This window comes from Phascolarctos cinereus, unplaced genomic scaffold (genome assembly GCF_003287225.1).
Source record: "Phascolarctos cinereus isolate Bilbo 61053 unplaced genomic scaffold, phaCin_HiC Scaffold_4;HRSCAF=312, whole genome shotgun sequence".
NCBI classification, from domain to species: Eukaryota; Metazoa; Chordata; class Mammalia; order Diprotodontia; family Phascolarctidae; genus Phascolarctos; species Phascolarctos cinereus.
In genome coordinates, this window is record NW_027555847.1 from 546,018,838 (window position 1) to 546,030,977 (window position 12,140).

At 35.1% G+C, this 12,140-nt stretch overlaps 1 protein-coding gene across 2 annotated transcripts; it reads left to right on the forward strand.

Annotated features, from left to right (window-relative positions):
- Positions 1-1,350: 1,350 nt before the first annotated feature.
- On the forward strand, positions 1,351-10,919 carry HSBP1L1 (heat shock factor binding protein 1 like 1). Of its 2 annotated transcripts, none has more exons than XM_020986900.2 (4): positions 1,351-1,483; positions 5,274-5,340; positions 6,873-6,967; positions 9,299-10,919. In XM_020986900.2, the coding sequence occupies exons 1-4, from the start codon at positions 1,469-1,471 to the stop codon at positions 9,302-9,304; spliced, it is 183 nt and encodes a 60-aa protein (XP_020842559.1). In that variant the 5' UTR covers positions 1,351-1,468; the 3' UTR covers positions 9,305-10,919. The 2 variants fall into 2 exon arrangements, with proteins under 2 accessions (XP_020842559.1, XP_020842558.1); XM_020986899.2 differs by lacking the exon at positions 1,351-1,483 and adding an exon at positions 2,138-2,363.
- Positions 10,920-12,140: the final 1,221 nt, after the last annotated feature.

Here is a 12,140-nt window from a genome sequence, read left to right on the forward strand (position 1 = left end):
CCCCCCCCCTTTTTTATGGTGTTGCTGGGTCAAAGTGTATACATAATTTTATAGTTCTTTGGGCATAGTTCCAATTGCTTTCTACAATGGTTGGATCAGTTCAAACTCCACCAACTGTGCATTAGCATCCCAGTTTCCCACATCCCTCCAACATTTATCATTTTCTTTTTTCTGTCATATTAGCCAATCTGATAAGTGTGAGATAGTGTCTCAGAATTGTCTTAACTTGCAATTCTCTAATCAATAGTGATTTCAAATATTTTTTATCTAACTATAAAGAGCTTTGATTTTTTGGTCTGAAAACTGCCTGTTCATATCCTTTGGTCATTAATCAATTGGGGAATGACATATTCTTATACATTTGAATCCATTTTCTATGTTTTTGAGAAATAAGGCCTTTACCAGAGATACTTGCTGTAAATTTTTTTCTCAATTTTTACTTTCCTTCTAATTTTGGTTGCCCTGGTTTTGTTTGTGCAAAATGTAATTTTTAAATTTAATATAATCAAAATGATCCAATTTACATTTCATCATGTCTTTTACCTCTTATTTGATTCTAAATTCTTCCCTTATTGAAATATCCAAACTCATTAAGGAAAATAAGAAATGAGAAAGATAACCAATTTTCTCAGTATTGTAATTCATATTCCAACTGACTGGAACATAGTAGGCCCTTAACAAATTCTTGTTGATTGATTAAACTGGTGCTATCACAGTGTGTTTATGCATCATGAAGAAACTGAACTTGGGTGATACGCTATCAGGGAATTCAATGAAAATAAGAATTACTTTACCAAGCATGGCCTCTTTAATTAAAGGAACAAGGGAATGGAATACTCATGACCAATTCAAATTGTTCTTTTCTCAATGCATTTAAGTAGCACAGAGAATAATCTGCCAGAGATTCTACAAGTCTTGTAGACATTATCTCAAATGAAATCCAAATTGGGCATATATAGGAGTTTTTTTAAAAATTACTGCATTTGGAGCTTGGTCTAGTTCCAAGTATGTGTAAAGAGGGGCATAGGGTTGGATAATAGGCTTGATTGCCTCTGTAATACTACAACGTTGAATACACTGCTGCATACTTCAGGGGAGTTGGGTAGAGCAATCAAATATTCAGAGACTATTTCCTGGTCTTGGGATTATACATAAATCTGAAAAACCCCACTTTGAGAAAGGCTTTGTGGTTCTTGAGAAGGTGGGAGATTAGAAAAGGCACCTATTTTGAATAAAAACCAAATCATACTCTTGGAGCCTACCAGCCCCCTTGAGATCATATCTTTAATCATTTGTGATGTAAGAACAGAAACCACAGCTCATTACTTGGCAGTCCACCAGGTTATTAAAGAAGCTTTTAGTGTTAGGCTGCAAAACCTGATAGGTTCCTGGTTTTAGTCGAAGGGAGGGCCTAGTATTCAGCTTTAGAAGACAACAACCCCTCCCAACACAACAAATAAGAAGTCGAATGAAAACATACAAGGTAACAACCAATTATACCCTTACACTTATCTTCTCCTACCCTTCACTGGACTAGTCATTTCCTCCGGAGATTATCTCCTTCCTGATTTGGCCAGCGAAATCAGATAAGCCAGCCACTGGATTTGGGTGTGTTCATTTAAAATTTTTGTTTGTTTGTTGTTGTTGTTTAAGCTCTTTAACCTGTAAATAAAGGTCATTTGAGGTGAAAACTGTAGGAATTTTGTTTCGGAGTTCGAATACTTTTTTCTTTTTGCTGCAAGTTAAACTATGACGAGCACATACAGATCCGTATTTGCATTTTATTTTGTAAACCAGAAGCTTCAGGTTGGAAGCCTCCCCATCCCTTCTATTACTCACACCTTCAGTCATCACTCCTTGACATCTACTGTAGTAGGTAGGGTCTTGAGGAAACCATGAGTTTGGGTGAGACTTTTTCCCAGCGAGAATCTTTTTTAAACTCGATCTTGGCACACAAAGATATGCTTGCTCTTAGCACTCGAAGAGCTCATTAACATTCACGTTGGGTTATTTCGTCTTGGGGTTTATAAATAAGGTGAGTGGGAATTACCTCAACTCTATCACAGTGCCAGGAAGAGGAAGGAGGGCAAGCAGAGCTAGAGGGCTGTCAGACTGGGCTAGGGTTGGCAGTGCTTTGTCATTCGCGGGTGTTGCCTTCCACCAGCAGGCGAGTGGGAGGCTGCTCGGGACGCCGCCTGTGTTAGCTCTGGCGGAGGGAGCTCCGAGAGCTTCCTGGTTGTTGCCTTCTCAAAGCACTTGGGCTGCCGGGCGCAGCCAGGGCTGGCCCTGTAAGGGGGCTACGCAGGGAGAGGTGACCGATGGCAGACATCGATACCCCAAACGGGCGGGCTCTCACCGAGTTTGTAAGTTTCGAGCTTCGCCCACAACTCCTTGTTCCCATTCTTCCCTCGTCCTTCTCCTTCCCTCTTCTTGGGAATTCAGGTTCCTCGGGATTGAAGACAGCAACGCTGCACTAGCTCCTGAGTAAAGCAAAGGAGTTGTGCAGCCGAGACCTAGGCACTGGCTGTTTGTACATAGTGAAATTATCTGCACTCGACTTTCTCGAAAATCCTACCCAGACGAGCGGGCTAATGCCTGGCTGGGTTTACTGCCTTTCTTTTCTTCGGTTTAAGCCAATACCTATACACATATGCATGCAGTGGGTGATGAGAGCCTGCTTCTTGGAAAATTTTGCCTCTCTCAGCCAGGCATCTGAATCCGCAGAAGGCTTTCCAACGGGGCGAAAGGCATACCTTTTATATTGTCAGAAAAAGTATAACAGCAATATCCCACCTCCCAGTTCAGAAGACTGGAATCTGGAAGCGTGGAGCTAAAGGGTGGGTGAAGGGAGATAGGACCCGAGGCTCTTAATAAAAGGAAAATCATTATCATAGAACTTTTGAGCCCAGAAGAACGAGATGATGTTTGACTGTTATTTACATTTAAGGACTGAATCCCAGAGAACTGACTTTTCCCTCACCCAAAGACGTATCCCTTTAGTTAAAAGCAGAGCTGAGATTAGAAGTTCATTCTTCTGATCCCAAATCAAATGTATACCACGCAATTTTCCACGTTCTAGCCATTACTCCCCCTCCCTGGATTCAGCCCTACCTCATCATTGGCATTTGGGACCTTTTGTTGCCAGCCTCACTTAGCAGCAGGTTGTCAGAGAAAGCTTGGGTAAAGACTGTCTGAAAAGTAGGAAGTCGCATAACTTTCTCTTGAAGTGATTTAATGATCTTACTACTGGGGGAGGAAGGGTGTTAAACATCCCATTCAATTCAATGATTCAGCATTTTCTCCCTAGACTGGCAACCAGATGAAAGGATCTATTATCTGAAGGGCTCTGTGAGATTGTTTCAGACAAGAGATGGACTGGCTTTGCCAACTACACCCTCTCCTCTCTTCCTTAAGTGACAACTAAGATTTAGGTTCTAATTAAATGCAATACTAAATTATGGCAGCAGTTGGACATTGTAACATAGAATTTAAAAGTCTGGATATTTTACCTGCCTTCTAGATGGATTACCTACTGGATCTTTATAGTATATAGGGCAGATTGTATAATTCAACTCCAAAAAATAAGTGAACGTTACTCCCCATTCCCAGAGTGATGTATTATCTGTGGTTTAACTGATTCAAGTCTGAAACACGTTTTATTGTAGAGTTGTTAACTGTGTCCCCCTCGTACATATTATATACCAAATTCTATTTTGTATATAGAGACAAATGCTCTATTATTGACCATTTTCATGAATCTTACAACCTAACAGTAAGGAAAAAAAAGACAAGATGTTAAATAATAATTCACTTTAACAGTTTTACATATAACTTTTAGAGCTACAGATGTTTCTGGTGCTTGGAGAATGAACACTTAGAAACCTATTTGTTAGTAAGTTTAACTTCTAGGCAATATCCATGTTTTGTTTTGAAAAGTAAACATTACTGTCAAAGGAGGTAGCATGATGTACTAGCAAGAACACGGTATTAGCAATAAAAATTGGCCCTAGCTCTGCCACAGATTGTATGACCTCGGCATGTTGTTTGACCTATCTAGGCCTCATTCTCTTCATCTATAAAACTGAGGAGAGGTAGACTATACAAAATTTAAGATACTTTCCATTTTTAACCTTGTATGAATTTTTTCTAGGGCAATTCTTTTTAGCCTTCAAACAGGAATAATTGGCTCCCTGGTCAGATCATTATTGTGGTCCTAAGAAATACAGAAAGCATAAATAATCACAAGTCTATATAAACAAATCTTAAAACACAGTTGGTAATTCCAAGAATAGTATCAACAAATGAGAGAACAGTATGATATGCACTTGCCGCCATAATCACATGTATATTTCTAGCTGGCAAATTCTGCATCTACAACTCTTAACATTACATTATGTCTAATGTCTTTATGAATATTTAGGACAAAGGACTGCAGCACAAATATTACATGTTACCTGTTCGCAGAAGTTAACAAGCTTCTTAAGACTTGGCTTTTATCTTTGAAACAAGATAGCAGGCACTATAAATTTTAATGTTATAAGCACTTTAAGCTGTAGTGACTAGGTGTAGGTAGTGTGGTCTAAGAGGTATAATTGCATTTGGGAATCAGGGACAAGATGTTCTCCATGAGCTACTGAAAAACCTCACCAACTACTCTAACAACTGTTATTGTCCCACTGTCATAAAATAGGCGACATGCAGCTTAAAAGAGCAAATATTTTTTAAAGTCTTTTAAAACATTTAAATGGATCTCACCAACATGGTCATTCCTTCTAAGGAAAGAGATCATGACCCATCTAAGCTTACCCATCCTATGTAAGTCTTGTCCATGTCCTCCCAGTTTGCCAGAGGACCCATCAAAAATGCTTGGGGGGTACTTCTTGGATTTCTCCCGACATCACAAAGGATATCACTGGAACGCCAGTTCTCTCTCCTCCGTCTTGCCATGTGATTAGCTTTTTTTTTTCAAGAATACACTTCTTTGAAAGCATTATTTACTGTTAATTCTTTTTAGTTCTTTGTAACATATTGCAGCCTGCTCATAGGCACTTTGGGCCTCTCCACTGCTGGGAAATTTTTACTCTTTATTTGCCACACTATTCTGTTACTAAGTTATACAACAATATGGGTAGACTATTTATATAAAAAAGAAGGGGTTTTATTTCTGGAATTAGAGTCATTAAAAAAGTTTTACAATTTCCCAAGGGCAATCTCACCCCAAAATTTAGAAATGTATATTAAACATTATATTCAATGATCTATTTTTGTTCCAGGCAGAAGATTTATTACAGGAACTTCAGGTACACTTTCAAGCTCTGACTGAGACAATAACTCTCAAAAATATCCTTTTGTATTTTAAAAGAATGTACAGTGTTGCTCTGAAATTGCATAGTGAATAAGAAATGTTTTCATGATCAACATTCCTGGCCATTTTTTTCTTTTCATATAATTTTTCTAGTATGTATATTTTTTAATGTAAAATGCATATTTCCATTTTGGTGGCATACTTGGAGATGTATTAATATTCACCCGTAGGATGGAAGATTATTTCATATTTTATCAAGAGGTGGAAAGAGAACTGGTATGTATTTTTCAAGGATAAAATAAAAATTCATATTTATAGTCCTCAGTATGTCAAAGATATGTAATTCTGTCATTGTGGAAACTCCTTCTACCAGCTGCCTGAGACTTAGAGATGTTAAATGATTTGCCCATATTTACAGAGCTAGCAAGGGTCAGGGGAGGGATTTGATTTCAGAACTTCCTAGCTCTAGCCTCTACTCTATACACTATGCTAAGTTAACTCTGAGTAGCCATTGTGGTGCATTGTAAAGAATGCTGGATTTGGAGTCAGAGGCCCTGAGATGAAATCTGGCAAGGCCTTGAAGGGGCTGGTCTATAAAGACTTTTAAGGTCTCTTTGCTGTATAAGCCTTATCTTATCTTATATTTATAAAGTATTATAGGAAGAAATCACTAGTTCTATATCATCTGAATCCCACTATTCACACCAACAAGCATCAAACATTTTCAGCAATGCAATTTTTCTTTTTACTTCCAACTCTTTCGACTTGTGGCTTTGACTTAGCAATAGTCAAGTATGACAGGCTGTTTCCAGTTTGTATAAAACCAGAAGAAAAACTATCAATTTGCTGAAAATAAATTTTACCTTACTTCAAAAACCAAATTCCTGAATATCTGTGTGCAAAACATATATGTACAATAATTTCTCACTAACTTATACTCCAAATTTGGGAATTAGTTTCCTTAGGGGGGAAAAACACTGATCCTAAGGCATAATGAAATTAATACTTAAATACCTTAAAATGTGCAAGTGTAAAAAAGAGAGTTTGTCTAACACAATAGGGCAAGACAATTTAGTTAAAAAGACTAAGTCCTCAAAATGTTTAAATGTTTAGTCACATATTAAAATACACCATAGTTAATTCCTATTTCCTTGGATTTTATTCCAGACTCTATTCAATTAAATTAAATCCACTGGATTTCGGCTTTTTAATAATTTTTAATATATCAATGACTATGCTTATGCTCCAGTTATTTGGCAATATATCAGGTCAGAGAAAAATTATATGAAGGGATTTTTTTCCTTTCACAGATTAGACAGTGGAAGTAAATTAATTTGCTATGATTTCTTTGTCCTCTTAATTTGCTTTAAATCTTCATAATTTAATCAAATTATCAGGATTTGTTGCAAGTGCTAATAAAAAAGGGTCTTTGAAGAGGGATTTTTGGCCAACAGTTCGAAAGTGACATTAAATATGCAAACTGAAGGACTACTATAAAGTATGTAATGGAGAAGTTATTACACTAATGAAATCAATCTGCACTATTCAGTTCTCTTTAACTTTATACTGGAAGAAATGGGGAATCGAATTGATGACTTACAGAACAATGTAACTGATCTCATGATAGAAGCAGGGATCCAAAATACAGACAAAGAGCAAATGGTAAGGACCATTAATTTTTTTTGTTTGATGTTTTTAAAGGCTATTATTTGTTTTCTTCTTTAAAAACTGACAACACACTTGTTTTTACAGCCTGAGATACTATACAACCTGTATACTAAAATAAAAATCTTGAAATCTACAATTTTTTCAAGTTATAAAGCCACAGGCAAATTTCCTGTGCTTTTTATCTTTATAGATATCAATTGTAAGAACTTGAATGCATATTTTTTTCTCCTTAAATAGGCATAAGTTAATGTTTTCATACTTAACCCTCAGAGAAATCACTTTGGAAAATGTATTTAGGAAAATAGCTAGTTTTTAAGAGAATATATTCATGTAGCCTTCAAGAAAAGCTTTATAAATTATTAGGTTCATAATATAGTCTCTGATACATCTTAAAAGAGTTTCTGTTGTATGTGAATGCACCAGAAAGTTTAGTTTTTTATGCTACAGATTTAAAAACCACCCTATTAGTCAAAATTGGCATTTTTAGTCTGAAGAATTTAGTATTTTCAGCTTATGGCATTATATTAACATGCTTTGAAAATAAAATATATAGGGGCAGCTAGGTGGCACAGTGGAAAGAGCATTGGCCCTGAAGTCAGTAGGACCTGAGTTCAAATCCAGCCTCAGACCAAATACTTGACACTTATTAGCTGTATGACCCTGGGCAAGTCACTTAACCCCAACTGCCTAAAAATACATACATATATGTATATGTATATGTATGTATATATATACTTGGAAATAGGCATGTTTCATTTAAAATAATTATGCATATTTGCTGACTTAGCTTGTGATATTTGGTGGCAGCTGTCCTAATTCAGCTAACAAAAATTTTCATACCGAATAATAACACCGAATTCAAGAGGGTTCACTTTTCAATGCCTGATTGAGTTAGCTTTTCTATGAATAACTATATTATAATCATATACTAGTAATTCAAAATCAGGCATCATGATTAGCCCTAGTAAGGGAAAGAGTTTCAGAGGGAAAAAGATGCTGAAAAGTTTTGAAGGAATTGAGAGCTTCAAACTTGTCAGTTAAGTGGGAAGTCATTTGCTCCAAGAGTTTAGAGTTTTAGTTTGGGTTTGAGACACAAGGAAGAAGCCTGAAACAAGTGCTTTTGAAAATTAGATGGGCAGCAAGAGTAGGATCAAGAGGCAGAAAAAAGTGAGGGCCCAGTTGTAGTTAGGCACCATAAATCTATAATGGGTTAAAATCAGTGTTTCTGTCAATGGCAGCTGGGAGCAAAGGGGGCCCAAAGTGGCAAAACTGGACAGCAGGGCTGAACCACAAAGCAGAAGGAGTAAGCTATTTAGGAATGCTAGGTCAGTGAGAAAAGGCATTCTAAAGTAGTGGCTAGTAAAGCATTAAAGTGGCAGACCATGGGCTCAAGGCTGGATAGGATGGTAAGAGTGTGGAAGAATAAGCATAGGTCAAAAGACTAGAGATAACAATAAAGGAAAAATATGGAGTTAGTGTGAATCAGAGTGGGTAAGGTAGGTAATTGAGAAGTGTTGCTCAGAGACTAGACATTTTCAAACTTCTGGTTCTTGGAGGTGGTGTAATTCCAAGAGATATTAAGTCTAAGATGTGACTGAAGTGCAATGCAAGAGGTTGTTGCAAATGAAGAAACTGAGGAATTGTGTTCAGGTTATTCACTAGGTCATTAACATGAACACTGAAGTCTCAAAGGATCACACTAAGGAAAAAGGACAGAAAAGATAACCATGAGCTAGATGCTAAAGTCATTCAAAAGAGTTGGGAGAGTTATCAGGTCAATAAATAACAGCAACAAAGATGGGGCAAGAATGGTATAAACTGATTTCACATAGCACTTCTTCATTCTCATTACTCCAAAGCCATTGTATATGAAACGAGCTGGTCTCTGAACTAGATAGACTTGGGTTGGAATTCCAATTCTGATCCATACTGGCTGTGTGATCCTTGACAAGTTACCCAGCCTCTTTTAGGGCTCTGGGCTCCTAAGACTGTAAGGGGCAGATAAGGTGCAGACCTATATTGGCAAAAGGGAGTTTTCTCATTAGGGAATTTACTACATCATAGATATATAGGTTCCATCCTTATCCCTATTACAGTTATCTATGTATATGTATATGACTTATTCCCCATGATACTGTAAGCTCTATAAAAAGGAGTTTTAACTAAACTGTGTACTTCCCCCAGCATCCAGCACAGTAGCTTAATATTTGTTGCAGTGAATTGAACTTAATTATATAGTTACCTGGAAATTGAATTTTAAGATGTTTAGTTTTAACTGTGCATGAAGAGATGTAAATAACATCTATTTCAACTTTTCCCAAACAGACTTGAATTACTGTAATGTTAAAAGATGCAAAGTGCATTCTTTATGGATAAAGATTCTGCTGCACAGAAGCTGTTCCTACAAGAGAAATCTTGTCAAAACAGTTTGAAAATTTAAGCATATGATATGATAGACAATATTACTGTTTCAAATGTATGTTTGTTTTAGTAACTAATTAGATTTGTTTGTAGAAATTCAGTTCTTAAATTACTTTTAAGATTGATAAGGATGTTTATAAAAATGTCTTTCAGGGAGCACATATCAATACATAAATATTTTCATCAAAGATGATAATAGCTGAAATTCACATAATGCTTAAAAATGTGCAAGTGCTTTTGATATGTATGATCACATTTGTTCCTCATCATGATCCTGTGAAGGAGGTACTGCAGGTATAATTATACCTATTTTACAAATGAGGAAACTGAAGGAAAACTCTAAGCCATTATTACAAATGGACCTTTGGCCTCCAGAAGTCATTATCCTTAAATGAGATACCCAGTCAGTCTCTTAAAAATGGATGTTCATTTTCTATTGTATGGTATAACATCCTTACCTTTGGTTTAATACTCATGATAGTTCACTGCTAATCTTCGGGGGGGAAGAAATCTTGAAGAATCTTAGTTATAATTTACAAATTTACCATGGCTAAAATGCCCAAAAAAGCTTCAAGAAATCAATTGAACAAGTGAAATAGCACTTATGGTCTATCTAGTGATTTTGAAACATACTAATATATTGTTCATCTTGGACTATCAAAAATACAATGGAGTCTTTTAAAAAAAACAACTGCCGAATCAAGCCAATCTCCTATTATAGGCTGACATTCTACATCTTTTCATTCATTCACCTAAACTCAACACACCCATTTTTATGGGGAATCCAGTAGGGTAATCATCTGAAACAATTATACAATGGTACCTCCTTTTACTAATTCTGTCTGACTTTTCTATAGTAACTGTTTTCCCTAGTACCCTGTTATAACAAAGATTAGAATATCCTCTTATAAGCATGATAACATATATAATGCATAAGGTTTAAAAGTTATTTAAGCACCCTAGAAATTCTTATCACCTTTATTTAAGTAGTAAACTGCTATAGCTGAACACAAGTTTTAAGTATGAGATAGTTTATAGTATACCCAAATAGAACATATACATTTCCACAACTAATAATATTCATACGTTTAAATAAAAGTATCTTAATTTTTCCAAATGTGTTCAAACACTGTCTTAAATTTCAAATCACAAATAATAGTTTTTTTCTGAACACAATTTTTATATTCAGAAGAAAGAATCTGGAAGTAAAAAATTCTGGTACTATTACAGAAATACGTGGGGAAATTGTTGGAAACATCTGGAAACAAACATCTTCAAAGTCAGTTTCTGAAATTATAAAATAACTTCAGTTAAATGTGAAAATGCCACACATAAATGTCAAAGATCAGATGATTATTATTTTTTAAAATGTTAACAGTGCAGGGAAAATATTATAAATTGTACTGAGTACTACATTGTTGTTTCTCAGTACTTAGTGCTGCTTTATAGCTTTTTAATGTTTATAAAATGCATATTTTCTTTGTATCTACTTTATAAGAAATAAAATTAAGTCTTCTTAAACATATGTTAGCAGTCATTATTATCAAAGTATAAGGACTAGCCTTTAAAGACTTTACCTCAAAGCTACTTTAAGAAATATGAAGAAGGAATTCAGGGGATTTTGCTATCTAGACAACCAAAGGTTTTGTTTTCCTATGTTTCTCCAATAGCTAATTTCAACAAAGTCAATATACACAAACTAAAATGCCAAACTATTATTATGAATCAATTATACTCTGATAGTACTTTGTCACACAATCCAATTTTGTTTAAAAACCTCAATGATCTATAAATCAGTTTGGTCACTGTTTAAATAAGCAAGAATCTTTACCAAGAAACTATAATGAAAAGCAATGGTAAATATAAAACAAATGACATCTGTATTTGATTTTTATTGTGCCTAGTATCCATAAGCCTCATTTGGCACTAATTGCTTGATATTGTTAGCTAACTTTTTATAAGTTAATTCTGTTTCCCTAACTAGATTGTAAGCCCTTTGAAAACTGTCAATCACACATACATAAAGAAGGGGCTCAACAAATACCTGCTAAATAAATTAATAGCACCAGGTAATGAAAGGTTAACATCAATTAAAGTATAAAACATGATACAATTTTCCTTTATTCTACTAAAATAAACATCAGAAATAATTAAGTTACACAAACCTATTCCATTTCCCAGTGATATAAGTGAAAATGTCATTGCTGTGAATGTATGGCATCACAACTATAATACATGCTAATCAAATCAATTGGTACAGTGCTTCATTTTGCACAATGGAGCAGAACAACAAACAATAAAACCTTTCTGTTATTAGACCCCAATTTCTACTAAAAGCAAAGGCATATCTTAATGTAGACTAAGGAATATCACTTATAGTGACACTATTCAAAGCTGGCTTTAAAATGTGCTAGTTGAAAAGTTTTAGCTAATAATCTAAGGAAAAATGTTTTATTGCTGCACACTTACCAACTGGAAAGGAAAATTGGGGATTTCTGATTTAGATTTGATACTTTTTTTTTCTTCTCTTTTTCAGAGATTACTAAATCATGACAATAGTTTCTCTATTTGATCATCAAAAAAGTGCTATAAAGATATAATTTACTTATAACTGCCATAAATTTATTCCCAGCAGGAAACTTTTCCAAGTTTTTTTTACATTTTTTTGATTTAGATTTTATTTTTAGTTTTCAACATTCACTTCCACAAGATTTTGAGTTCCAAATTTTCACCCTATCTTGCCCCT